This window comes from Mycteria americana, chromosome 5 (assembly GCF_035582795.1).
Source record: "Mycteria americana isolate JAX WOST 10 ecotype Jacksonville Zoo and Gardens chromosome 5, USCA_MyAme_1.0, whole genome shotgun sequence".
Classification (NCBI taxonomy): Eukaryota; Metazoa; Chordata; class Aves; order Ciconiiformes; family Ciconiidae; genus Mycteria; species Mycteria americana.
The window spans coordinates 47,867,516-47,895,311 of NC_134369.1; the positions used below are offsets into that span (position 1 = coordinate 47,867,516).

The 27,796-nt window shown below is 52.8% G+C and overlaps 2 protein-coding genes across 2 annotated transcripts; one reads left to right on the plus strand and one right to left on the minus strand.

The window, feature by feature from the left end:
* Positions 1-324: 324 nt before the first annotated feature.
* PROX2 (prospero homeobox 2) lies at positions 325-6,918 on the minus strand. Its single transcript, XM_075501523.1, has 5 exons — positions 6,812-6,918; positions 2,974-4,529; positions 2,223-2,360; positions 1,570-1,855; positions 325-1,460 (listed from the first exon to the last, which is right to left on the minus strand). The coding sequence occupies exons 1-5, from the start codon at positions 6,854-6,856 to the stop codon at positions 1,275-1,277; spliced, it is 2,211 nt and encodes a 736-aa protein (XP_075357638.1). The 5' UTR covers positions 6,857-6,918; the 3' UTR covers positions 325-1,274.
* A 3,598-nt stretch (positions 6,919-10,516) lies between these two features.
* On the plus strand, positions 10,517-27,474 carry DLST (dihydrolipoamide S-succinyltransferase). Its single transcript, XM_075503277.1, has 15 exons — positions 10,517-10,652; positions 15,392-15,425; positions 16,771-16,819; positions 17,875-17,930; positions 18,289-18,363; positions 18,760-18,815; positions 19,520-19,631; positions 20,130-20,306; positions 20,595-20,680; positions 21,287-21,384; positions 23,698-23,828; positions 24,409-24,482; positions 25,353-25,436; positions 25,975-26,142; positions 26,636-27,474. Exons 1-15 carry the CDS (start codon positions 10,584-10,586, stop codon positions 26,768-26,770), a joined length of 1,404 nt encoding a protein of 467 aa, XP_075359392.1. The 5' UTR covers positions 10,517-10,583; the 3' UTR covers positions 26,771-27,474.
* Positions 27,475-27,796: the final 322 nt, after the last annotated feature.

The window sequence follows — 27,796 nt, forward strand, 5'->3', positions numbered from 1 at the left end:
TCTAGTACCCAGCCGGCACCTTGCAGCACATCCAACAACATCTTGACCTCCTCCCAATACTCTTCTCCCCGAGCATTTTGCATGGAGATGTTGTTGCTCATCCACAGTTATGCATCGCTGCCCTCCCAGAGCCCTCCTGCCATGCCTCTCCCAGGACCTCCCTCCTCTTCGCAGCCTTTCCCTCCCCACGGCCACCTCTGCCAGGATGAGAGAGCCCTTAACACAAAATGCTTTGCCACACTCCATCGGGTGGAAAAGCAGCCACTGAGGAAGGAGACCTCCTTGGGTTTACACCCCTACAGAAATGGGGCTGCAGACCTCAGGGCCCAGCTCCTCACCACCTTGTGTTAAAACCCACAGGGACTGACAGGTCCCAAATAATGTGCTCCTCTTTCACCACGGGCAGGTTGCGGAGCCGAGATGTTTGGGGCAGCTTTGCCAGCAGAAGCACGGTGTAAAGGGCCACGGGTGGGTGTTTAACGTGGCACTCTCCTCCTAGGTGATGGGCTGATGGGGGCTGGTTGTGGGTCCGAGCGGTGCCGGCTGCGCACCCTGCTCTCCTCCAGCATCACGGGTAACGCTGCTGGTGAGCGGTCGCTCCTGGGCTGCTTCCACCAGCACACGCTCGCCTGCTTGGCCGCAGCACGCAGCTGCACGGGGGGCTCTTGCCAAACAGCACAGGGGAGGCAGGGAGGAGTGTTGTTCGTGCTGGCTACAACAAACACTGTTTTTACATCTCCTAGACAGGGTCAACTATCCCCATGGGGTGCTTGAAATGCTGGAATTCACCAGCTGTTTTCTTTGGACACTGGTGTGTTGTATCTGGACAGAAACCGAGGCGTGCTGTTGGACCGGGCACAGCCACCAGTCTGCTGCGCCAAGAAAACTTTGCCCGCTGCTAGGACCTCTGCCTGCTTTATAAACAGAAAGGCTGTTTGCCCTGATCTGTGGCCCTCTGGAGAAGAGAAGGAAGGCAGCTTGCCCAGGGTCACGGGGAGAGCTGGGGCAGGGCGATTTCCCAGGCTCCAACCTGATGGCTTCACCTCCATCCCTCCCCTCTGAGGGTCTCCGGCAGGACCCCACCAGCTTTGAGCAGGGGAATAAAACACAGCATAAAATCTCAGCACCTGAGGCAAGTGATAGACCTCACCTAAGGAGCTGTCTTACAGGCCAGAGAGAAAAATACTCAGAATAATGGATGCTGTACAGCGTACCCATGAGGTGCTTAGCACATGGTGGCTGCACACGGGACCCGGGGCAGCTTTGACAGAGACTCAGCTGCGGAGTAGTTCCTGGGAGCAGCCGGCGGCTTTGAACCCTTCTGGGATGTCGCTGTCCAGTTTGGAAATGATTTTGTAAATGGGTTTCTTCCAGGAGGGGTCGGCATCCTTGCCCGCCCTGACAGCGCTGAAGAACTCCCGCAGCGTCAGGCTGGCCACCTCCAGGAACCGCCCTGGCACCTGCGGCGAGACGGGCATCAGCCCACGGCACCACCGGGTCCCCGGCTCCCCCTCGCCTTGGCAAACGCCATCACGCCGTCACCCCTGCCCCCCGGCTCCCCCTCCTCACCTCGAAGTCGTTCCCCTTGTTATAGTGCATGTTGAGGGCGCGGAAAAGCTCCGAGTCCCGGGAGACCCGGAGGGTGCCGGCGTCCACGACGCCCTCCAGCAGGGCCTGCCGGGCAAACTTCTCCACCTGGATGTAGTAAAACTCGCGGAAGTTGCTGAACCACTTGATGAGCTGGGAGGTGATGCAGCGGCTGAACTGCCGGGGGGAGAGCCGGAGGACAGGCGTTACGCCAGCCTGGAGCCTCCCGACCCATGAGCCACCGCAAGCCCAGCCACGTACCGCTGGCCTGGCCCCAAACCCAGCCCTGCCCCAGGGGTGCAAAAGCACCAGCCAGGACCATGAGATGGGGGTGTCCGTGGTGCCTCTCCCCGCTGGGATTCGGATCCCAGCCGCCCTGCGGTGGGGAGGCACGTTTGCGACGTGCTTTAATCCCAACGCCTCAATCGCACAGAGCGAAGACCTGGCAGCCCAGGTCTGCCCTGGCCCCGAGCACCCGCTCCAGGGCGGCCCATGCTGAAGTGGGTGCCGTCCCCCTGCTCCTGCCAGCAAGGCGGGGGGACAGGAGAGCGTCCCCTTCCCCACGGTTCCCCAGTCAGGCAGGCTGGGTGCCACGCTGCACGGGAGCCCTGCCTGGCGCCAGCACCGGGTGCTGCCATTTTACCTGCACGTCGAGGAAGTAGGCCTTCAGCAGAGTGGAGCTGGGGTAGCGGGTGAAGAAAAACATCAGCTTGGCCTTCTTCAGGTGGCCAGGGGTCAGCGCCTCCTGCATCTGCCTGGGGGTCAAGGAAAGCCTGCGCGCAGCAGCCCAACCGGCGCGGCGTGTCCCCGAGCGCCGGCCCCGGCACGCACGTGCCCGGTGCCCACGATAACCCCTCGCCGCGGCCCGGCAGCAGGGTGAGGGGGTTCGCCCCCGGCTGGGCAGCCACTGGCTTTTCCCTTCGGCATCCCCAGGGAAGCTGCCGCTCCCCACGGCGCTTCCCAGGCCAGTGGGAACAGGGATTTCCATGAGACGCCTGCTCCTGGCATAGGATGACAGGACCACCCGGATGGCCTAAGAGCAGGCTTGGGAGCTCCTGACTTCTACCCCCAGCTATGCTACAGCATCGAACCAGCCCTGAGGAGCAGCAGTGCCCCTCCGCAGCTCAGGACCCCTTTCCTGCCCACCTCTTTTTAGCCCCCTGTGGAACAGGGGGACCCTGGCCCTGGGGAGACCGGCAGGGGCTGTGCCGAGCTGTGGCTGTGGAGGACAAGGGGAGCATGTCCAAGCCCAGGGACCTCTCTAGCTCCAGCCGAGCCCAGGGACCTCTCCAGCTGCCCCCAAAGGATATATGGGTGGAGGCGAAGGGCGCACCATCCATCGCAGCCTGCAGCTCCCCGTGGCCATCCCTGCCAGCCGGCAGCAGCGCCAGGCTCTCCATGTTGGCAGGGCTCAGGGGCAGGGGATGCTGCTGCTGCTGCTGTCTCACAACCGACGACCTCAGTTTGACAGTTCCCCAGTGCAAGTCGAGGGGCTCTGGAGGACCCCTCTGCGGAGCAGAGGGGCTCCCGCAAGAGCCGCTGCCCCAGAGGCCGTGCTGGCCATAGCCCAGCAGCTGGCTCAGCAGCTGGCTGTCCTGGACGGGGGTGGCTGAGCCCAGCGAACAACCCATGCTGGGTACCTGAGAGGGTTTTCTGACCCCCTTTGAACTGAAGGAGCCAGCGTGAGAGCCTGGGCTCTTCCCCGAAGCTCCTGACAGGGCCTCAGCCTGGGGCGAGCCCAGAGAGCCTGGTGCGTTCATAGGAGATGGCTTTGCAAGTGGCTTTCTGCATTTCCCAGCAGCAAAATACTCTCTCCTGGCATCTGGCCCCGGCACCGGGAGGCTGCGGTGCTGCTGCAGGAGGTGGCTGGCTGCCTTCGGCCAGACGGTCTTCAGGACAGAGTCCACCACCTGGGACATCACCCCGGCCAGCTCGTGCTTCAGCGCCTGTGAGAGGACCCTCGCTGCCGAGGGCAGGCCACCTGTGTCGCCTCTATCCTCGTCCTCCTCCAGCCCATGCACCTCCAGGACGCTCCTCCAGAGAGGTGCTTTGCGCGGGTCGCTGGCAGCAGTGGCACTGTCCTTGTCCGGTCTGTCTCCAGGCTTCCCAGGCAGTGGATGCACTTTCTCGGCACCCCCCTGGGTTTGGGCACCATCCCCAGAGTCGCAGACCTGGGAGAACTTCTCCTGAAGCTGCCTCAGCTGCTGCTCTAAAAAGCAGAGCTGCTCTTTAAGCTGCTGGCAGCCCTCAGCATGGGGGTTGCTCCCAATGGGGGCCACTCGCCCGGCCACCCCTGTGCCCTGCTGGGGCACCCTCGGCTTCCTCTTGCTCTCCCGGGGCATCTCGCCGCCCCTCTCCCTCTCGTGCCCAAAACCTGCCTCCAGGCTGGTGCCAAATGCCTGAGGGGTTGGCGGGAGGCTCATGCCTTGGATGATGCTCTCTACCCTGGCCCGCTTGGCTTGTAGGTGCTGGTCGGAGAGCTGGTCCCGTAGGTGCTGGTTAGAGAGCTGGTCCCTGTCACCAGCACAGGGCACAGGAGCCGGGACACAGGTCCTGGGGAAAGCCAGGGCTTGCACTCCTTCTCCAGGAGATGCACCACGCTCATAGTCCTGAGGCAGGGCCACTGCCTGAGAGGAAGGGAAAAGGATGGTGGGATCCAGGCTCCTGCCAACCATTGGGTGGCTGAGGAGCTGTGATATCAGGGACGCACTGGGGGAAGGCAAGAGAGAGTCGGTCTGGAAACAGGGCTCCGACTTCAGCCCCTGGCCATGCCCTGAAGTGGCACGGTCTCCATCCTGCTCAGAGCCAGTCCTGCCATCCATCATCTCTTCTTCCTGCCTGGACACCGGAGAGCTGACCCTCAGCTGGTTGGGGATCATTTCCAGTGACAGACTGGCAGGCTTCCCAGGTCTTTGATGTTGCAGCCTGCTAGCGGTGCGGAGCTGGAGAAAGAGCAAGAAACATCAGTGGGCAGGACCTCATACAGCAGCTCTCCATGCACATGGCCAGAGATTTTCCCTCCCATATTTCCAGGGCATCCCTGCTCCCCTGAAAAATCTATTTCACCAGGGAATGACCCAGGCAGAAACCTCCAGGCACTGCAAAACCTGTGAGCAGGCTGTCAGTGTCGCATGACAGCAGCAACGCCCTGGACACTGTCACAGCTCCCATCTACCAGCCAGGCATTCATCGTGCCCGGAGTACATTTCACATGGTTTGGGCCCTGGATGTGCCCGGCAGTGCGGACTTCCCACACTGCCAGCTGCACCCACACCGGAGGCATTTGGGGAAACTCCCCTCTGGGCTTGTGGACTCAAGTACAAGGCTGGTGAGCACCGGACGGAGCCCTCTGCCACGCACGCCTGGGAAAAGGAGGTTTTGGGTCCTCCTGGGTGCTGGCAGAGCACGGGGACGGCAGCTACATCCCTGGCTGAAGGCATTCACGGTGTGTAGCAGCTAGGCCAGGGCATGGCTGCTGCCTGTTTCTGCGGGCACCCAGCACCCGCCACCAGAGCCCCAGGGGCATGGTGATGGGCGGCAGTGCTGCAGGGCTGGGGCAGCACAAACAGGCTGGCTGGAAAGGGGCACAGTGAGGGTGAAACTGTGATGTGACTTGCTGCAAGCGGGACACACCGGGATGTTTAGGCTAACACAGCACAGGGCTCCTAAACGCTTGGCAAAACACTGAATAAAAGGGATGGGGATTACAAGGGAAGAGAAAAACTACTGAGCCGGCAGCCCCAGGCTTAAAATTGTCACGCTGACTCCAGGCAGGGATCCACCCCCTCCGCTCGTTCGCTCGCTCGGACAGCTTTGCAAAATAAGGTGCAAAAGCTCGTATCCTGGGCAATTACAGAGTAACCATCCCTGTGGGATGCTTCTTCCTCATCCACATTAATTAGCAGTAGCTTTGCATCACTGAAGTAGGACAGTTTATGTCTTTTCCAGACACCTTTAAAGTGTCTGAGATTATTTTGCTATACCCAGAAATGTCTGATCATTTTCAACACCATCAGCCTCTTGTCCCCATGACTGTCTGCTCCACAGCGAGTCCCCCAGGCTAATGAGCAGGGTAGAAAATGGGTTTCTTCTCACTTCTCACACTTTAGCAGGTTGCCTTTCTTCAAACAGCCCTGTATTCCAGGCAGGTATCTGGGAGAGCTGTAGTCTGGACAAACCAAGTATTTTCTGTGTTGTCTGACACCACTTGTTGCTCTCCCATGTTGTCTCCCCACCCCTCCCAACCATTAGGGTTTCATTTTCCTAACAGTCTGTCATCAGGGCATTCAAACTGCTCAGTTTACCCGTGGCCAGTGCGAGGCCAGGGTGCCGGCAGCTCTCAGCATCAGCCCTTGCCCTTGTATAACAAGCTTCACCATCGCCTGCAGCCGCCTCTTAGCCTGCCAGCCACGGAACAAAGCCACACAGCAAACGCAGCACAGTCATAGATTTCATCCACCCTTGAGCCTTTCCGCATGGCATGAGCACAAGACAGCCAGTCCCGCTACCTCACTCGGTTTGTTACAGAAACACCTTCTTTTGGCACTTGGTCACAGTTTCTCACCTCCTCTGTGTTCAACAGCAAGGTCAGGGAGCTTACCCGTCCCCTATGCTGAGGCTTCCCAGCCTCAGAAACCCTGGGCAATACCCCCCTCATAAGCAGATTGTCTCAGAGCTGGCAAGAAGCCCTCCACTTGCCTAAGGCTTCCAGCACCACCATCTTTTTGCCAGAAATTTGGAGGGTGGGAGCAGAGCCTGCGGTCCCAGGCCATGGCAGCCCACCGCGAGTGGCCTTGGCTTCCCCCCACAGCCTCCCCAGTGCCGCAGGACCGGGAGGTGCTGCCCCAAGCAAACCGCTCCTGCTGATGCAGCCCTTTCCCTGCTGAGTTAGCAGACGCGTGCTTCGGTTCCTACTCTTACTACCAGCCTTCACCAGTACCACCTTCCAAAACACTAAAAAGCAGCCGAGGCTCCTCTTACCTGAAGAAAAAGACCGAGGAACAAAATGAAGATGCTCAGAAGAGCAGGCAAGTGTGTCCTCTCCAAAACGGGAGCTACCCCACATGGGCTCCCCAGGTGCTCCTCGGTGGGAGAGCCATGCACAGAGCAGCCTGCCGCCCCTCCAGCACTGCAAATCCCCCCAGAGCTTTCCCCAGCCGGCACATCTCTGTCTTCAGCAAGCAGTCCCCGACCCGAGCGGCTCGCACCTCTCCGCCCCACTCACCTTGGCCCCAGGGGCGGAGGGGCGCAGTGGCCCGAGGGCAGGCATCGGGGGCCACGGATGCTGCAGAGGCAGCGCCGGCGCGTCCTCCCACTGCGCTCAGGTCCTTTAAAGAGGGAGTGGGGAGGCCGGAGGCAGCCAACCGGCTGGGAACAACTTCTGAATATGCAGATGGATGTCCAGGAGGTCAGGTCCAGCGCCGGGGTCCAGCCACCGTCCCTGCCGCTTGGCTCCCAGGCTCATAGCCCCTGGGGTCGGACGGGCAATGACTGGTGCCGCGCTGCTGGCTCCTCAGGCGGGCAGAGGGCCAGATCAGCAATTCCCCCCTACAATTTGGCCTGGAAACCCCATCCAGGACCCAGGATGGTGAACCGTTGGTGAGATGATGCAAATACACCAGGCTAGAGGCAAGCAGGGCCGCAGGCAAGGAAGGAGCCGGCCCGGAGCTCCAGGTGCTGCCCAGCTCCCACAGAAAGCGCCCAGGCATTTCCAACATCCCCTGCCATGGGGACACGGAGGCACGTCGCCTGGCCTGGAGGTCTGCGGTGTAGGACGTGGCCAGGAAATGGAACAACACAGGAAAAGCAGCAACACCGAGTCCCTTGCTGATCACAGGGTGCTTTAGAGACACTGTGTCATGTCCAGCCTGTGCGGAGGGGGAAGTAAATTCGTGATGCCAAATATGTCACGGTAAGGACATGAGTCTGGCGTGTGGCTAAGGGAGAAGAGGTGGCCCTCCCGTTGAGTCACGAGGTTCAGAAAGGACCCCCTTGCTTCCTAAACTCCTTCTCAGAGAGGAGTTTAGGTGCGGCTGGATCCAGTCGCAGTCTCAGACTTGGTCAGCGGTTTATGTCTAAGGGTGGTGAGGACGATAAGGGTAGCCACACGGCACAGTCAGCGTCTGCCTGCCAGACCCCTCTCAACCCCACTTGGGAGTGACTCAGATTTGCAAATCCCCTTGGTGTGGATTAAGGTGAAACGACACCCAAGGTCCATAAACAAACATCAACTTTACTAAGAACGAGAAACTCCTGTATGGATAATATTCTGTAACTGTTGGTTATTGCACGATTATATCGGCCTGAGCTGTGCGGCTTTGCTGAAAGTAAGGTAGGCCTTTTGTTAACAAACCCTGAGAGAAAAGGGGGAGAGAAAGATAAAGAGGGAAAGAGAGAAAAGAGACTGAGGTAGAAGTATCACCAGTCCTGGATCCAGCGCTGGTCCTGCCAACGGGGGTGTTCGGTGTAGAAGAAGCCCCCGAGCCCCTGTGCGTGCCCCTGTTTGTTGGCCCCAGCCCTGGGCCTCTGGAATCTTCTCTCTTTCCAGCCTCAGGAGTGGTTGAGACACCTCTTTTTAGTAGCGTTGTACCGTTGCGTCGCCCACCGCCCGACTGCAGGACCGGAGCGGAAGGAGTCCCCGATCAACAGGTCGGTGCACGCTGGAGTCCTCTCAGGTCTCTTCTCCCCATCAGGTGCAGCAAGACGAACCGGGCACGGCTGTCAGCGCAGTCCCATCTGGGTCACCAAAACTGTTATCCCACAAGCGTGAGGTCGTTTACCCGGTGTGCAAGACGCCAATATACACGCAGGGCAGAGGCATTTCATTTCGTGTCTGTGCGGAGATGGGTGCTAGGTGGTCATTCCACAAAGCTAGCACAAAGTTCAGTCATGCAGGTACAATATTTATACGGTCTAGTTATGCATATGCATAAGTAATTACACAAAGCAGTTTTCTGTTGGTCTACCTTTCTCTTATTTCAACTTAAAGCTACAGTGCTACTTTAATATTCTGCGCCTGCTCGCAGGAAGTGGCGGGGTAGCTTTCTTTGGTCTTTAATTGAGTCAGTGGTCATGATCTCCCCCTGCCGCCTTTACCTTTCCCCTAGTTACTGTGTTTTTTTCTGACTTCATGTTTCTTGGGCACTCCCCCAGTCTTCAGCACCTTCTAGGGCAGGATGTTCCCCTTTTATCAGTCCCTGAAGTTCCTTGCTGTAGTTTCTTCTTTGAAGGTTAGTGATTAACCAACCCAGGGGCACGTGTGGTTGTGAGAAACTTCGTGCAGGAGCAGTGGGGTGGGTGGACAAAGCCTAGCCACCTGTGCCACTCCTGGGGCTTCATCTGCTTTGCCTCCACACACCTACTGAACGTGGCCATGTTCGGCGTATTTATTTGGTAGGCAGGAGCCTGTGGTTAAAAGCAGTTGACATGAGGTGATCTTGTTCAAGGATATTTGCCCTGGAAAGACAGATCACAGAGAAATCCCTGGCAGAGAGCCTTTCTGGCTCAGATGCTTTTTATTAAAGCAGTCAGCTCATCCTCAAAGCCTCAGAGACTATCCCCTGTTGATTTTTATTCAACCTCTTTTCTTTGAAAATAATCCCAAGGATGTTCATTGTGAATTTATTTTAGGAGACTATTTTGAATGTTCCAGTTTACCATTCATATATTATTAAGCAACGGCTAAATTAAGGATGTGTGTATAACCTGGACTTGGCTCCTTGAGAGATGCCTGGCTGCCAGACAACCTTTTATGATTATCCCAAGCTAATTCTCAGATTCTGCAAATGGGTTCCTTGGGTTTTCTTCCACCAGTTCCCCACCTAAAAGCAGAAAGAAAACAGAAGCTAGCTGGGGGATTCTCAAATGTTTTCAACATACAGACCACATCTGAGGAACGGGCTTACTTCTGGACTCATTTGCCTGTTTGCCGCGGTGAGATGACCTCCTTGCCCATTTCCAGCCACACAACATCCCACTGGCTGACGCTTGCGGCAATATCATCCTACATGAGCCCAACCCCATGATTTGTCAAGGTGAGCAGGAAGACCACCGGTACAGCTGTTCTCCAGCAATCCAGAGTTGGTTCAATGAAAAGCATCACAAAACAGCACTCATTGGTAATACGTAGGTCCGTTTTGTACCAGGAATCGTATGTAACATAACTCATAGGTAACATAAGTCGTAGTGTGAAACCCTCTGTGTCCGCTTGTGCCGGGGCAGTACAGCAGATGGACAGGCAGGGCCACACAAAGGTACTGACGACCAGCACACAAGGCATAACCGAACCGTCTGCCTGCCGCCTGGCCCTGCACGGGGCTGTGGAAGACATCTTAGGTGTGGTTCAACAGGAGGCTCGAGGTACCACGGCCTGTCCCTGTCCTAGCCCTGCCCCACAGCCCCGTCCCCAGCCTGTCCCTGCCCCACAGCCCCTGCTTAGGCCTGTCCTCATCCCACAGCCCCATTCCCTGCCTGTCCCTGCCCCACAGCCCCTGCTTAGGCCTGTCCTCACCCCACAGTCCCGTCCCCTGCTTGTCCCTGCCCCACAGCCCCTGCTTAGGCCTGCCCTCACCCCACAGCCCCTGCTTAGGCCTGTCCTCACCCCACAGTCCCGTCCCCTGCTTGTCCCTGCCCCACAGCCCCTGCTTAGGCCTGCCCTCACCCCACAGCCCCTGCTTAGGCCTGTCCTCACCCCACAGTCCCGTCCCCTGCTTGTCCCTGCCCCACAGCCCCTGCTTAGGCCTGTCCTCACCCCACAGACCCTGCTTAGGCCTGTCCTCACCCCACAGTCCCGTCCCCTGCCTATCCCTGCCCCACAGCCCTGTTCCCAGGTCTGTCCCAGCTCCCCCCGCCCGCGATGGTGCCGCCTCTCTGCCCCCGCTCCCCCCGTTCCGGAGAGTTTGGTCCGGCCCTGCGCACTTCCGGCTCTCGCCGGGCCTGCTTCCGGTGTCCGCCCTCCGGCTCCTCCCGCTGCCGCTGCCGCCGCCGCCGCTGCCGTGATGCTGCTGCTGTGGCGGTCCCGCTGCCTGGGCCGGGCGCTGGGCCGGTCGCTGCGCGCCCTCCGGCAGGTACTGCCCGCCGCGGGCACCGGCCGCGGGGAGGGAGGGGGGAGGGCGGCGGTTGGGCGGGCGGGGACGGCGGCGCCAAGGGCACCGGGACGCGTCCCCACCTCTTCCCCCCCGCCCGCCGCCTCGGCGCGATGCACCGCCGCCCCGGGCGGGGGACGGCAGGGAGGGGCGGCACGGGCGGCGGGGCTGTGTACCCCGGGAGCGGCCGCGGTGAGCACGGCGCTGCCCCTTCCCGGGCCCGGCGCCGCCGGTGTCTGTGCCGCTACCGCCCCACAGCCCCGCCTCGGGCCGGCCCCGTCGGGAAAGGCGGCGGCGGCGGCAGCAGCTCGCCTGCGGCACCGGGCAGAGCTGGCCGACGGGAAGAGCTTCCGAAACCCGCCGCTCTCGGGCTCCGCCGTCCCCGCCGGTCGCTGGGCCGAAGCGTTTGGGGGGCCTCTCCGCTGGCAGCAGCGAGCCGCTTCGCACCCGCCTCCGCCGGTGGAGACCCTCCCCGGCCGGGGTCGGCCCGGTACAGAAACGGCAAATCACGTGGTGTCTACTTTCCTATTTAATTCCTGTGCTCAGTTGTCAAAGCCGTCGTTGAACGGATGCAAACGGCAGTAGCCTGTGCTGGTGGTAGCCTGGGCTTGCAGAGTCTAATAGCCAGAGCCAGCTACTTAGATCAACACCGAGGCAGCGCTTGTCCAGCTGGTTTCTGTCGTTTGCTGACTTCTGGCCACGTCTTCCGTTTAAGCAGCAAACGTGGATAGCTTTATGTACATACATATATATACACGCCTGCATATACATACACATATACGCATATCTACAGGAGGAAAAAGATCACTTCTCTTCCAGATGCCCAGCTGAAGCCTTAGAGTGTGAGATTTGATTTTAGCCGTTGCGTGAATGTAGGCGAGCAAGTGTTGACAGCTAATTGTAACGTTGAACATTTAACTATGTCATGCTTCCCCATAGGGCTATTGTATGTTAAATACTTGTCTCTGGGTGCTATAAACAGATTTGTGTTTATAAATATGTATGTATATATATAAAACTGCACTATGAACAATTTATAACTGACTATGTACTTTGTTACACATATATGTAGATGCAAATTGATTATAGTGCAGTTTAAGCTTATTTAAGTGGCATTTTAACAATATTTAAGCTTTGTCAACTCTCAGTGGTGCTGTGTAATTATACAGAACAGGGGGGAAAGCCAGATGGAATAGTCAACCTTTTACAAAACTAGTCTGCAAATCAGGAGGTTATAGCTGAGTACTAGGAAGGGGAGATAATTTTTGTTAACCTGTTAGATGTACTAGAAAAGTTGAGAAGTCAAGATGGTGGTAGTAGTTTGATTTCCATTTGAGTAGGGATATGGGAAGTAAGTTTTGATGAAGGGAATAATACAGGCTTTTTGGAGGGACAGAAAGAAACACCAGAACTTGGCAAACCTCTGATGGGAGAAATGAGAACGGTAGACATGTATAAAATTCAGAAGTGTAGCGTCGAATGGGAGAACAGAGGAGTCAGCAAGAAACAACGAGGGTAGGGAAGGGTTGGCTGGATTTGTATGATCTTGTAAAAGAGAAAAACGTCCTGGATTCATATATCAAGTAGAAATCATGAATGTGCATCAATAGCCTGCATCTGAGCATGTAAGACTCGGGGAGGTGGGGGGCAGCTGTTGAAGAGTGACCTGAAAAAGTCCAGAGAAGAGCTAGTCTGAAAAAGGATGGTTTGATCAGGAGCTGCGTTCAGCGCTTTGAGAATCAAGTCCTATTTATTCGGGGAAGAGTTTGTAAAGAACTTTTTCTCCCTGTTTGATCCTCCCTGCATGCTGGAGGAGTTCTCAGCCTGTCGTCTTAGTAACAGTATCCTTTACCACTCAGCATTATCATCTCCATCCCATCTTAGTGTCTGCCCTGCCATGCTATATATAATTGTGTTAAAATCCATGAAAGACGTGCAGTGGGGTTTTTGTGTCTAGCAGTGGTTTGCGCTCATCTGTGTTGTTAAAGCAGCAGCTTCTTTGCTTTGACGAAGCCGGGGCTGGAGAACCGATTGCCTGTCATCAGACCTGCCCAGCGTTGGGCTTCTGTTTTGCCTCTGTTGAAATTAACTGTACCCTCCTGTTCAGTTAGTGTCCTTACCTGAACTGGTCCTTGTTCCCACTATTGGAGAAGAAATCTGTAGGTATACAGGCTGTCACTTTAGCTAGTGTATTCCATAGTTTATTTCACTGTGTCGTGACCTACTGGAAGGTGACTGCTCCTTGAAAGGTGTGGCCTGGGACACTGTGTGCCAGGGTCACTTTGACATAATAACAGTTATAAAAACAATTCTGAGGAAGTCATGTGAAATGTGGGGAGACAATTAATCACTTGATACGTGAGTCACTAGCTAATTAGACCAAGATTTAGTTCTCTAAGAGAAGGCTGTCTTTTTAAAGTGACCCAAAGTGCAAATGCCAGCTAGCAAAACCTAAGTGTTTCCATTTTCACTGAAGAAGCTCCAAGATCAGGCAGAGGGCAGGTTTAGCCAGGTGATACCAGGAACAGGTGCAATCACAGTGGTTCCTTCAGGGAAAAAGGGAACAGGAAACAGCCCTGTGAGGCATCTCCCGGAGCTGCACATGCATCTCCGAGGTACTGTAGTTAAGAGATGGACACACAGAGGTTCTGCAGAACACAAGACAGAGGAATCTCTGTACCTTTTATTAGTGGCTTCCTCCTCACATTAGAGCTCTTTCCTTCATTTCTTAACCTAAAAGACAGAGAAGGGTAAAGTGATATCAATTTTTTCCTTAATTTTGCAGCAGTTGTGGAACACAGGCTTGGTGCCTCTCATGGAAGAGAGCTGCAGATGTGTTCTCTCACAACAATTTATTTTAGGACAGGCCTTCTAAAAATTTTTTTTAACCTTACAGTAAACTGGTTCTGAGCAAATAAAATTGGCTGTTTCTGCTTCAGTCTGAGGCTGCTCCTCTTTCTTAACAAGTTATTGTCTGGGATGCTAAGAATACCTTTAACCACTCTTTTTATAAAGCACCCAGAAAGACATTAATGGGCAGAGGGGAGCTCAGGTCACTTGATATTTTATTTGTGATTGACTTCGTATTATCTGGGACGCTATGGAAAGTGGGAAGAATTTGATCAATATGGGAACTAACATATGTGCTGAGGATTGTGGTGCTTTAGATGCTTGACCAAGCGGAGTTAAGTTGAAGTTTTTCTTACTGATCCCAGCTTAGGGCTGGCTCTACACAAACCAGATCTGAGTTAGCAGTGGGCCAGTGCTGCACCAAGATTAAGCGTTGTAGCATTCATGATGACTCTGCAAAGTCTGCACAGTGCTCCCTATTTTCTCTTCCCCAGGCAGACCTGGGGCAGGGGCTCCAGTGGGCCCTGCTGGAAGCTGGTATTGCAGGACTGTCTGTCCAGGATCACCGGTCCCTGCAGCGGACCAGCAAGCAGGGTAGCTGCACGGCGCTGTGCTGGAGCTCCTGAGCTCTGCCAGACCCAGGCTGGCTTAGCAGCAAGCATCCTCAGCACAGCTAATCATAACCCTGTTGAACTGCCCATCAGTCATTGAGTTGACTGTGCGTTAATACCCGAGAAGCCAAATCCATCAGTAAGTTTGGATAATTAAACTGCCAAGGGGTCGATTCCAGGCTCGTTAGTAGTTTTGATGATATGAAGTGTTCACTGAATGTATTTTTGCAGGCTATAGCACTCAGTCCTGTAGATGGTGTGACAAGCTTAAGTATCTCCCTGGTCCTTGATCTCTATGTTGTGTTGTCATAAACAGCTCCACAAATTATTTTGATATTTAAGATCAGTTATATCCCATCCTGCTTGCTCTGGTGAAGCTGAAATCAGGGCTTATACGCAAACTTCCCTTCAGACACTGAAGATGTGAATGAAATCTAGTTTTTACCTCTCACCTTAGCTGCTGGATAAGGGTGCTTGGGCTGTTGAGTAGCTGTTCTTCCAAACCAGTCAACTGCATTTTAGTCATGGTTACTGTGATATTTTCCTATAGCTTTTAAAGAGTTCCTAGGTTCTCCAGATCTGTAGGTTTGATGCTAGAGAAATGTATAGTAGCAATAGGGAAAGTAACTGGAATGTCTTGAAATGTCATTTACTTTTGAGGAATGTTACGCTGAGCTAGGAGTGCAGTCAGTGATTACGTGGATATGAAGTGAAACATCACCGGGGTTAGAATTCCTGGCTCGCTGAAGGCAGTAGAAATTTTGCCATTGAGGGAAATTCTGGCCTTTTGGAGTTCAAAGGCTCCATAGCCTTAAAACAAACAAACAAAAACCCAGATGCTGCATTCATGACTGTAGGAGTAAACATCATGGGATGTTTTTTCATCGTATCCAGTAGCTACCCTTGACCTTCTCATTCATAGCAAATTTTAGTGAATGAGTCTTTAGAAATCTGCTCCTTCTTAAAGAGGAAAGTGTGCATGAGAAAGTCAAAACAGCTGGAGCCACAACTGAAAACTGAGTCCGTCAGGTTGAACATCACTCCACAGGAAAGCATCCTGGAAGGAGACAAAGCAAAGAGAAGGGTGTAGATGCTCTCACCATCTCCTGCTCTTGCACGCTATGGGAAAGTAGCATGCCCGCAGTCTGGAGCATGGGAATGGTGGGTCGCGTCTCTGATCCAGGTCTCATGGGGGAACCAAAGTCCTTCTAGGGTGGCCCGTCTTTTTGCAATACTGATAGTTCCTCTTTTCTCTGACAGGGGAACTGTACTCTGGCAAGATGCTCTCTGTCTGGTGAGTCTTACGCTTTTATTTCATTTCAAACTACCTAGACAGAACAGAGCTGATGATGGAAATTGGTAATAGGTCTGATTGGGATTTATTTCTGTCAATCATGTAATGAAGAAACAGTTGGTGAAATGAGCTGTGTTTCCATGTGAGTGCCTCCCTTGCCTAATGTACGTGCTGTCCGATCCATTCAGCTCTGGTGAAGATTTCACAGCAGCAGCACAGTGTATTTCAAGCATTGCAGTGCTTGAAACATATGCTGTTGCAGAGCCTAGCTCTCTAATAAAGTCCTTTGAAAATGATGGGTGAACGTTAAGTGACATGTCAAATCTAGTATGCCTGTGAGCTGCTCTTTGGTGCTTAAACTGGATTTTCCCAGAGCTCTCTTTTTTCTAGCTGTACTGTGTTTATATAGCATTACATTACTCACTTCTGATTCCACTTTGAGAAACCAGTTAAATCTGCTTACCCTTTCCAGTTTCTAGAGTTCCAATATCAGCTCTTTAGTAGGGGATGGTGTCAAAATTGTATTGCTTTTTAAAAAAAGGCAAGTGGGGAAATGGTTCTTCCTTCTGGCATTGTGTGATTGAGATAATTATGTTCTCCAATTGCTATGCTGACTCTCTTTAAGATCAGTCTGGAAAACTGCCCAGTGCCCTGAAAGAGACAAAGGACAGGAGTTCAGTTTGTAATAAAAATTGCAGCGTCAGAGCATGTGAGCAGTGTAGGAAGGGGACAGTGGGGTATGTGAAACTGAGAAGCTAAGCAAGTACCACCATGCTGTGAGTCTCGGAAAAGAATTGTTCTTGGGACAGGGGGTGGACAGAGAAGAGGGATGATGGTGGCTTGCTACTCTACTCTACACCCTGTTTTCATTCTTTTTTTCCTCCTTACCTGTCCATGCGACTGTGAGGCTTCCTGGGGGTGCCTCTTAGGGGACTGATGCCTTGCTCCTATTAGGAACCCCTTTTTATTGGTAAGGATAACTCAGCAGCAACTGAGGTTTTAGCAGTCTTGGAGGTGTCCCTCAGCTGTTTCCTGGTTTTGTTCTGACTGGGGTAGCTGCTGCTTTGTTTGCCCTTTTCAAAGTTATCCTAATTAGCTTTGAGGTCAAGATACAACTGTTTTTCCCATCTCTATAAATCTAGATGAAGACAAGACTTGTTCTCGGCAAGCTCTGGGCAGGTTTGATGGCACTGAGGTGCCTCTATATGACTATATTCCCGACTTAGTCCCAAGCTTCTTTCAGGGTGGACAGTGGTGTCCTCTGCACTCTTTTACCTGACAGGGACACTTGAGGACTGGACGGCTGGATAACGTTCCTGTGGGGTAATGCCATTCTCATTCACAGGTGTGGCTGGGAGCCAGGGACTGGCTTACACCAACAGCAGGAACCTTGTGTAAGTATCCCCAGGAAAGCTGTGATGTGGAGAGGCTGGGGCTGCTCTAGCCCTGATAAGATTTGGGGGCTGGGAGGCAGAATATGGCTGGCTGTCATAAAATCCCTGTGCGCATCGTAGGAGCATGGAGCTAGCCCTAACAAAATCTAGGTTTTGCAGGTCAGGAGCTGTGGCATACTTAAAGGAAATAAGCTTTGTTTGGAACCAGATACCAAGGCAGGGAAGGGACAGGAATGAGAAGACTAGTGATAAATGGATCTCTACCCTTTGATGATCTGATTAGAAGTCTTGTTTGCTCTATGGTGGCCTCCTGGTAGGATTTCTGTCAGGAGAAGCGGAGTGGTTCGGGGAGCTGTTGTTCATATGGCAAGGTTTGCATTGCTGAGGTGGTCTTGTAAAAATGTATTTGGGGAAATAACCCTAGGAGTGCATCCATAAAAGCCTGAAATGCTGGTCTGTTTGCACCAAGTAGCCTGTGTTAGAGGAAATGCGAAAGCACATTTGCTTCTGATTTCCAAATGTGTCCGTAGGTATAAAAAACATCCTTTGGAACGCTTGGGATTGCTCGCTCCCTGTGAAGGGACATGGTGGAGAGAAATCGCTGTCTCTTGGATGTGTTGCCATAGGCAATTTATGGTGCTTTCTCTTTTTTTGGAGCAATCTAGCAACTTCTGTAGAGATGACAGTCGTCATCTGGAGGTAAAAAATGGTTACTGCACTAGTTTTGGGCATAAGGTTGGCTGGCTAGGTCAGCCTTTTATCAGTATTTAAACTACAGGGGTTCTGTTGGGTTGTCTCCCTAAATTAAAATTCCATAAATGTCAGTTCTCACTGATTTTCTGAGAGCACTAGTGATGGTAAGCTGTAGTGTTTCCTTTCTTAGTGGGATTGTTGCAGTTTGAACAGTAAGTAGGAGTCCCTTGGAACAAGTACATCAGAACAGCTGAGCAGCCTTTCAGATCAGTTAAGCAAATGTAAATTCTGTACTTGAGCTTGGTGCCAGCAGCCTGCAGAGGAATGTACTTCTGTGTTCATATCTTTCTCTCTTTCTGCAGAGTAAATAGCTCCAGTGTCTTCACTGTCCGTTACTTCAGAACCACTGCAGTACGTAGTAAGTAAAATGTCAGGAGTCAGTGGGATGGCTCTTGTGCTACCTGTTGCTGTCCTGACAACAGCTGAAGCTACCTCTTCCATCCTTGGTCTAGGCCCACTGCTGTTCTGCCTCGATGGATGGCTGAGGGTTTATGTCCCGGGGCCCCAAAACTTTTGTCTGGCATTCCTGTCACAATGTGGCTTTCAGTCAGATGGGAATTTCTCTTGTGTTTAAATGTTAATCAGTGTTGAAGCAAGGAGAAGGCCAATATTTGAAGTTGGTTGACCTACCTCCTCTAGTAGAGTCCTGATGACAAGAATGAAGCAATTCCATAAGTTTTGAGCTCTGAATGCATTCAAATCTGTCTGTCTCACAGGGGATGACGTGGTTACAGTGAACACACCAGCCTTTGCAGAGTCAGTCACAGAAGGAGATGTCAGGTGGGAGAAAGGTAAGCAGTTGCCTCTTCCCTGAAATTCTCGGCGCCATTGCTGCCACACTGGACAGCTCAGGGATGGATTGTAGTTCACTGACTGACAGCCTGCTCTGTGCCTTTCAGTCTGTGACAAATGAGGCAGTTAATTGCAGTTCTCCTAAGGGGTAAGGATTGCAGTTACTGCCTTGGCACCTCTCTGTCATGGGTGATGTTGGGTGAAGGGTGGTGTCTAAACTGGAATCGGACTCTTGACTGTGCAGTAGATTGATTGTTTGAGCTCGACTTTTCTTTAGAAGTTGTGGAGAACTGGGGTGAGAAAATTCTGGGTTAGTGGGGGAGACTGCTGTGGGTTAAGAGGGGAGGCTGGAATACACCTCCCTCCTTACAGTGGTCTTCATATCTATCATTCAGCTGTTGGAGACACAGTGGCGGAAGATGAAGTGGTGTGTGAGATTGAAACAGACAAGGTAGGAGTTTTCTGGACCAAAACTTTTTCTAGTTCTGTAGCGGGTACCCTGTATGGATCCTCTCCTGCTAAGAGCTCCTAGAGCCTGCAGGCCCTGCCTGTGTCTCCTGCTCCCTTCATGGAGAAAAGCTTTTCTCATCTAGTATGAAAGCTGGCTTAAGTGAGAATTCTTTGATAGCTCTTCCTTCCTCATGCATTTGATTAAGCATCAGTGGTGCTGATGTTTGTTGGAGCTGCAATTCCACTCCTCCTTCCAATTTCAGTGCTCTAAGCTTTGAAACCTGTTTGTGTTTAAACAGAGGAGAAATCTGCAGAGACATAGGATGTCTTCAGATTGTTTTAAATTTAGCCTTTAAGTTTACTCACTCCTTAAAGGACTCTTAAGCTTTGAAGTTCTTCCTAAAACTCCCTGCCAAGTTCTGCTTCCAGTGTTGCTGTCAAGAAGGTGCTGGCAGCGGGTCAATTCTTGATTGTACCCTGGAGCAGGAAGATCAGGCTATACGTTACACTGCCAGCATCTCCTAAAACTTCTGAGTATTGGCACAAAATACTGGTGGAGAGTGTGAAAGCTGGTGCAAATGGTGTGAGACAGAGCCACTGTCTGTGCCGAATTACAATGTGTATCTGTGCATATTGGCGTCTTCTCTTGGGCACTTGTTCTCCATCCAATGCTTGGGGGAATTTCACTGATTTTCTTTTTTGCAGACATCAGTGCAAGTTCCAGCCCCAGCAGCTGGTGTGATTGAAGCCCTTCTGGTACCTGATGGTGGCAAAGTGGAAGGGGGGACACCTCTGTTCAAACTCAGGAAAACTGGAGGTAAGTCAGGCATATATAACTTGCACAGGCCTTCCTGTTTCCACCAGTCTCTCTCTGAAGATGAAAGCAAGGCATTTAGAGGGATCCTGAGAGACATTGTTTCCTCCATCTGCCTCTGTAGCTGGAAGAAAAGACTCCTGTTGTCCAGTAGAAAAGCATAATTTTAGTCCTTCTGAGGGGAGAACTTTCCTTTTGCTCCCTCTGGAGGAGACTGCAGCTCTAAGCTAAAGTTAGTTGAGAATTCCCCTGATATAACTCCCTTCTCTGCCCTCTTCTCTTTAGCATCCAGTCTCCTGCACAGTGAGGAGATCTAGGTTGTCGATGAGTGAAACACTTTCACCATGGGATCTTCTTGTGGTAGCTCCTATCAGTTCAGTAGTGCTGAGAACATAAAGGCACTCTGCTGGAGGGTTAGCTTTTATCCGGTTGGTTGGACTTGGAGATCCCTGACAGTGGAAGCTGTCATCATCCTTACCATGGTTCTTCCTTGTCTTTCAGCTGCTCCTGCCAAGGCCAAACCAGCAGCAGCCCCTCCTCCTCCTGCAGCCCCTGAACCTGTAGCTGCGGCTGCTCCTACCCCTGCTGCAGCTGCTCCTACCCCTGCTGCAGCACCAATTCCTACTACAATGCCACCAGTGCCGCCTGTGTCAACTCAGCCCATCGACAGCAAACCAGGTGAGGCAACAGCCATTTTCTCCTGTTTTCAGGCCTCTCTTCCTTGGGGAGAGTGTGCAAGGTTAAAGATGGCAAAGGGTCTGGTGTTTATGGTGAAGGCCTCCCCGTATTGTTGTCCTGCATGCTCCAGACTGGAGAGCTCAGCTATGCCTGGTACCTGCACAGCCCAATTCATGGCTGCTTCCACACTGCGTTGCTTGAGCAAAGAGCTCAAACGGGCTTTCTACCTCAGGGTGTAGCGATCAAGCCCTGGCTTCCCTTTTTGACTGATGTGTTCTTTACCCTCAGTGTCTGCAGTGAAGCCAGCTGCACCTGCAGCAGCAGCCCCTCCTGCGGAGGCAGTGCCCAGCAAAGGTGCCAGATCAGAGCATAGGGTAAGCTGTGGGAATAGGGGCCTTGCCAGCACTTCTCTTGCTGGGCGACCACTTGTTCTACCGTGAGCCTTGAGCTTTCCAGATGTGTCCATATCTACCTGTTCACACCCAGCTCGGTGGGGCTGTGACAGATGGGGAAATGCTCTACATGAGGGCACCGCTTAGGGGTGGGGTGGAGGAAGAGCCAGGTCCAATCTGACACAGGTCTTTTCTAGGCAGAAGTCTTGTCTTGAACTCTCCTGACTGAGTACAGAAGGCTTAGTGTGATCTGCTTGGTCTGTCCACAGCCCTCAGCAAAGGACTGAGGCTGCTGCACCTGCCTTGTGCGTTCTTAAGAGAACATGCTTGAGCAGCCTGCTTTCTTAGCAGTCTTGCTCTTCTCACATTAGCCACATGCTGGAAACTGTATGTTGAGCTGGGCAGGTCCATAGTGAAATCAACTCCTCAGCCTGTTATGCTCCTCAGGGAGGCCTGGAGTGAAAATCTTGGCCCTAGGCATCCATCACTAGTCAACCAAATGGCAAGAAGGGCCTTCTGCGTTTCTTCTGCGTTTTGCCCCTTGGATGAACTTGAGGCAGCTTCTGTTTATGTCTTTTTAATTTTCAGGTGAAAATGAATAGGATGCGTCAGCGTATTGCTCAGCGGCTGAAAGAGGCTCAGAATACTTGTGCCATGCTGACCACTTTCAATGAGATCGATATGAGGTGAGGAGCAGACCTCTCTTTCCCTTTACAAGTAGAAATAGATGCAGGCAGTCATCTTCAAATAGCAAACAAGACCTTGCTGATTCTCTTTGGAGAGATTGGCAACATGTCTCTTGGGTCCTCCTTCTTAGGTGTGTACCACTGTCTGCACAGCTTCATCAGAGCCATGTTGGTGTTGTGGTGTGAGGGGTACATAGCTTCCTAATGGCCTGTCATTCCTCGGGAGTCATCTGCCGCTTGTAAAAGGGGCAACCTGGTTCCTCATCTGTGTGGTTCTTGGTTGAGGACTGGTACATGTTGAGCAGAAAAGCAGGAGTGACTAGTGTCACTTGTATAGTGGCTATTAGGAGACACCAAGAGAGAGCGTCTGCTTTCTGCCACCCCACCAGGTTACTGCTGTTGGAGGTGGGCATATTTAGCTTCCCATGAGGTGGCTTCTCAGGGTTCACGAGCCTTTCAGGTGAGCAGTACATAGGTCTGAGGCCCTTGCTGTCGGATGGTACAGCTTTCCAGGGATGGACTAGCATCCTTCCCCATCCCCTCGGGGCAGGTGGGGGTCTCCTGACTCAAGTGCTTGCATGGACTGAGCGCACTAATGGCTTTGGAGGGTGGGCAGCTTATGTTACAGTGCATTAAGGGGAAATTGTGCCCAAATCAAATTGCCTTGTGAAATCCTATTCTGCTCCTTAAGACAAAACATGTAAATATTTGGGTCTCAGAACAATAAGGTTGGCAAAATAGTCTTGATTGGAGGGGAAGTGCTGCAGCTTTATCTCCTCTCAGAGGCTCATTGAGGTGTCGCTTTACGCTGGCCTCCGGCTCTCGTTGCATCTGGTAATCTGGTTTGGATTGATTGCTGTGAGGTTGACTGGTGAGGGCCTGTGCTGGGGCCTCCTGCTTCCCACGGGGGGTCAGTGTCTGAAAGGAGGAAGCCGTAATGAGTCAGTTTCATAGCAAACCTCGTCCTCATTGCTGCAGTTCTTGTGTCTTGGGAGGCACTAATGTCTTTGGGTGGTAATCCTAGCCCTAAACAAGGTTAGGCGCAGGAAAACAAACACTCTAAACCATGGAGACCCCTGCCCCTTGCTGGAACCGTCTCTTCAAAGACTCAAGGTCCCTGGAGGGGGGAGGGATGCACCGTGCAATTCCACAGCATCTGGTATTAGCCTGGAATAGGCAGAGCTTGTAGCCACAGCTTGGTTGACTTTTTGTAAATGGCCTCAGTTCTGATAAATAGAAGCAGTGGGGAAACATTGTTATTCTGGTTGAGGGCTGTGGGTGGGCTGGTGCCCACTACCATAGCACCTGGGAAGATTTCTTTCATATTCGCTCAACTCCCAAAGCCGAAGAGTTGGGTACAGAGGCGTCGTCATGCTGGCTGGCGCTGGACTTACACAATGGTTGAAGTCTTTTGCCTTGATCACCACATGCATCTTTTCTGCTCTTGGCATTTCCTGTTTTTTCACCCTTCCAGGGTTGGCCCAGACACACCTGGAGCTTCTGTCTGTGGAGCCACACCGATATTGGCAGTGGTGTCTCCAGAGAATCAGTGGCAACATCAGGCCTAAGCAGGAAATATGCAGTTGCCTGTCTTGCTTTTGTGCTTGGCAGTGTGAACCAAGCAGATTAACCCTGTCCTGTTGAGTATGTGGCCAGGACCAGTTCCTGTTAGATACTTTGGTGAGGTCCTTAGAGCCACCCTCCGCCCATTTCACCTGTGACACTTGAAGGATTTTTCAGCAGCGTAGGGGTTTGCCAGTTGGTGGTGCAAGTTTGCAGTCCTTGGGGCTGGCACTGAAATCTATTATGGAGTGAGGGAACTTTGTTTTCTTGGACTCTGTGCTGACCAGCATTGTCATGTGTTTTCATAGAATCATAGAATTTAGGTTGGAAAAGACCTTGAAGATCATCGAGTCCAACTGTTAACACTGCCAAGTCCACCACTATACCATGTCCCTAAGCACCACATCTACACGTCTTTTAAATACTTCCAGGGATGGAGACTCAACCACTTCCCTGGGCAGCCTGTTCCAATGCTTGACAACCCTTTTGGTGAAGAAATTTTTCCTAATATCCAGCCTAAACCTCCCCTGGCACAATTTGAGGCCATTTCCTCTCGTCCTATGGCTTGTTACTTGGGAGAAGAGACTGACCCCCACTTCTCTACAACCTCCTTTCAGGTAGTTGTAGAGAGCGATAAGGTCTCCCCTCAGCCTCCTTTTCTCCAGGCCCCAGTTCCAACCCCAGTTCCCTCAGCCGCTCCTCACAAGACTTGTGCTCTAGACCCTTCACCAGCTTCATTGCCCTTTGCAGCAACATCCGGGAGATGAGAGCTGTACACAAGGATACCTTCCTGAAAAAGCACAACCTGAAGCTAGGTTTCATGTCAGCTTTTGTGAAAGCTGCAGCCTTTGCTCTGCAGGACCAGCCTGTTGTGAATGCAGGTGAGTGGCGACCCTTGCTGGTGAGTTGCACATCTCGCCAGTGAACGTGGCAGAGTGGGGGAAAGCAGGTGGCCAAGTCCATGGCAGGGCTAATAGCTTGGGCAAGCAAGTCAAATATGCAGAAAAAGGGGGGACAGTCCTATGTGCTGCAGCTGATTTTGCTAATGCCACTTATGTAGGTAGAGGACAGCTTGCCAAGAGGGGCTCTATTAGGAAGGGGTTGCCAGGAATGGGCTGGGGCCATGCGTACGCAGCCCGCAGAGGGAAGAACCTGCTGGTTGGTCTAGAGGTAGCTGCTGTAGGTGCGATGCAGTTCCTGGGGGGGGTGTCAGAGGTGCTTGCTCAAACCCAGAAGAGGAGAATAACCAAGGGAATGTCTGAGGGGGACTGACCTATCTGGACTGTGTTTCCTTTCTGTCTATCCTGATGCTTCTCCCACAGGTGGAGTGAGGGCTCATTCTTCTCTGGAGTTAAGTTTAAGCTAGAGATGAGCAAGTCGTTATGATTTTGTGGCTACTTCTGGCCTCTTGAGCCCTCAATCTTGTGTACTGCATGTGTAACAGCTTTTTTCTCCTTCTAGTGATTGATGACACGACCAAAGAGATTGTGTACAGGGACTATGTGGACATCAGTGTCGCTGTAGCAACTCCCCGGGTAGGTACCTGGGATTCTTTGGCCATGGTTTCTGCAGCCTCGGGTCTGGGATGATCATGTACTTTGAGCCAACTCAGTTTTGAGGTCCTCTGCAGAGGAAACTTACTGATGCGACTGATCTTCTAAATGAGACATCTGATACCTTGTGGACTGCTGAGATGGGTTTTGGGAGAAGGAGGACCAAGAATATTCTGACACTGTACTAGGAGATGTAGTAGCAAGGTCAATATAGATCTCAGTGGTTAATGAGTAGGGCCAAGTTAGGGAAACCCTTTTCTTCATGGACCCATGAGGATATGGCATAGACAGTAAAAGCTTTGTATGTCCTGGCCTTTGGCTAATCCTTCTGTGCTGTCCCACCATTTCTGTAAATCACATTGCTGCTTCAAAGAGATGTTCCTGTCCAAGGAGAGTACGGGATGGAGATACAGGTGTTGAATTAGTTGGTTCTGTTGTGAGGCAGAGGTTTGGCCAGGACTGAAGTTCTGTCACTGCTCCCAAAGTCCCGGGAAGGTCCAGCACAAAGGGACTCTGCTCTTCTCACCTAGAAAGAGGTGGCAGCTGAACTCTGCCCAGTGCCTTACCTGCTTTTATGGACATGGAGCCTGGATCCAAAGAGGCTTGGCTGATTTTATGAGATGGGCTTACAAAGGCGAAGAAGATGTCTCATTTATGGTGTCAGCCCTTGGTGCGGGCCATGCCAGGTTTCCCAGCAGGCTGCCAGGGTGTGAGGCAGCTCTGCCAACCACCTGCTATGGGCTGAGGAGGAGGCAGGAACTCTGCTGGGCTGAGGCCAGGCCCCTGCCCAATGACAGTTATCTGTGTGTCACTGCAGTGAATTTGCTGATCATGCACTTTGCTTCTCCCTAGGGCCTTGTGGTCCCTGTCGTTAGGAATGTAGAAAACATGAACTTTGCTGACATAGAGCGTGCTATCTACGAGTTGGGGGAGAAGGTAAGGAAAGTGGGAGGCTTTTCTGAAAAGGGTTGGGAGGAATGGGAAGAATTGGGGGTGCTGGCTAGGCATGAATTGATTCAGTCCCTCTGTGTCGTCATCTCTGACCTCTAACACACTGAGTTGCGCTGTGCGGAGTGATCCACTTACAGCCGTAGCTGTGCCTGTGCCTTACAGGACAGGCCTATCTACTCGTTTTCGTTCCAGAAGACCACAAACTATGCATTAGTGACATGGTGCGTCTTCACCTTTGTCTTTAGAGGCCAAGGCTGAATTACCCTGGGGTAGAAGTCCCTGTGTCTGTCTCTTGCAAAAGCCAGAGTTGGAAGTCAAGGCAGGAGAATCCTTCCCAAAGCCAGTAAAAGTTCGGATCTAAAGGCAGGATGCATTTTCAAGTGATTTGTGCTGGTTTTCAGCTGAACAGATCATAAGGGAAGCTCTTGCCATCAGCATTTATTCCTGGAGAGGGTGAATGTCCAAACCCTTGTCCTTTGCCTTCTGTGATCTTGTATGGCTTTCTAAGACCTTTTTCTTCTAGGCACGGAAAAATGAACTGGCCATTGAAGACATGGATGGCGGCACTTTCACAATCAGCAACGGAGGGGTTTTTGGGTCACTCTTTGGGACACCTATCATTAACCCACCCCAGTCTGCCATCTTAGGCATGCATGCCATCTTCGACAGGCCTGTGGCTGTGGGAGGCAAGGTGGGTGGAGCTGCATGGGAGATTTCAGCGAACAGAGGGGAGGTCTTAGTGGGGTGAGGACCATAGCCCATATGCTTTTTCTAGGGGGTTGGTGTCAACTTCTAAAAGGCTTTACTGTGAAGGAGAAGCAGAGACTAATGGGTGTAGGGCAGCTTTGCTGGCACTGGTACTTGCCTGAGGTGTGCAGGGGGCCTTGTCCTATCTGTGAGGGGGAGAACTGGATAATCTGCTTAGGTGTGGGGAGGAGGAGGAGGCTGTAGCCTTTGTGATAGAGAACAGCTCCAGAAAGGTACCTAGTCTTGTGTAGTATGGACCCAGCCTGGGTGCTGGTCAGTGTCTGGGTGAGTAGTCCTGCCAGGCAGGACACATCCAGGAGGGCCTGAGCCCTGGGTTCAGGATAGGAAAAAGCCAGGTCTTCCCTGAATTCACAGGAGGGCATCGTGCAGGCAGTAGGGCTGAGCTCACTAACGCCTGTCTTATTCCTCCCCTTCAGATCGAGGTGCGGCCCATGATGTACGTGGCACTGACATACGATCACCGGCTGATTGACGGCAGAGAGGCAGTGACTTTCCTGCGCAAGATCAAGGCAGCGGTGGAGGATCCCCGCGTGCTGCTGCTCGACCTGTAGAGCAGCCACACCCCCACACAACCCACCCAGGGCAGGGCCGCAGCACCAGCAGGGGCGATGCAGGGCATTCAGGAACTGGCAGGGGTCATTCCAGTCTCCCCCCCTCCACTGTGATTGGAGCTGTCCCGGAGGGAATTGTGGGGATAGCTCCTACCTCCTTTCCTGTTCTGTTTAACGAAGGTTCAGTTTCTCACGAGGATTGCTATGCAGTGGGCCAACCACTGAATGGCACTGCCTTTCCAGAGCCATCTATATGGCATCCTCTCCCTCACAGCCAAACTGAGGATGCCATCTATATGGCATCCTCTCCCAAACTCTCACCTCTAGCTTATCCTATACCAGTGGAAACTGCTTGCTGCTGCTGTGCTAGGGTACCCTTCCCTGCTGCTCCAAGGCAGGTTCAGCTTTATTTCCTAGCACTGGGGTTCCTGGGAGGGAGGGGAGAGGAGCGGAAAGGCTACTGTTCTGTCCCTGTTTTGCTTGAAAATATTTCACGCTCATCTGCCTTGCAAGGGCAGTCTGGGGACCCCCAAGCTGCTTGCAGCAGAGGTTTTGATCAGAGCAGGGCTTGAGGTAGGTGTCATGCCTCTGGTAGTGCCCTAGTTGCACTCCTTCCACAGACAGGAACGCAGCGGTGGCAGCTCCCCTGCTTTCCCTTGGAGATTGTTTGTCTCTCTCCAGCCTGGACACTGTGGCGTGAATGTTCATGTCTGGGTGGGCAGAGCCCGTGACCTCTGTGGAGGTAGCACTGTTCCTGGGGGGACAACCCTTTCACCATTACATGCCCGACACGGGGGTAAGAAGCAGCCCCCAGCAGCTGTCCTTGAATCACAGCTCACTGATGGTGGATCTGACTGCTGGCTTCCTGCGTGCAAGGTCTTGGCCTGCTACCAGCAGAGAGACAGCTGGGGAGGGCCAGGTCTTTAAGTGTAATGTATATCCCAGCCCAAGGCTGCTGGTTTTGGGGGGAGGGGGGCAGTCCTTAATCCGATAGCGCACACATGTATTGGGGAGTGAGGGGGTTGC

Bases quoted from the DNA above. Each gene is read 5' to 3' on its own strand.
- DLST (XM_075503277.1), top strand. From the start codon at position 10,584: ATGCTGCTGCTGTGGCGGTCCCGCTGCCTGGGCCGGGCGCTGGGCCGG. The intron at 20,307-20,594 runs GTGAGGCAACAG...CTTTACCCTCAG, and splicing joins GCCCATCGACAGCAAACCAG to TGTCTGCAGTGAAGCCAGCT. The intron at 21,385-23,697 runs GTGAGGAGCAGA...TGCCCTTTGCAG, and splicing joins TTCAATGAGATCGATATGAG to CAACATCCGGGAGATGAGAG.
- PROX2 (XM_075501523.1), bottom strand. From the start codon at position 6,856: ATGCCTGCCCTCGGGCCACTGCGCCCCTCCGCCCCTGGGGCCAAG. The intron at 4,530-6,811 runs GTGAGTGGGGCG...CTCTTTCTCCAG, and splicing joins CCTCCGCCCCTGGGGCCAAG to CTCCGCACCGCTAGCAGGCT. The intron at 1,856-2,222 runs GCAGCACCCGGT...GTTTGGGGCCAG, and splicing joins CTCGACGTGCAGGTAAAATG to GCCAGCGGTACGTGGCTGGG.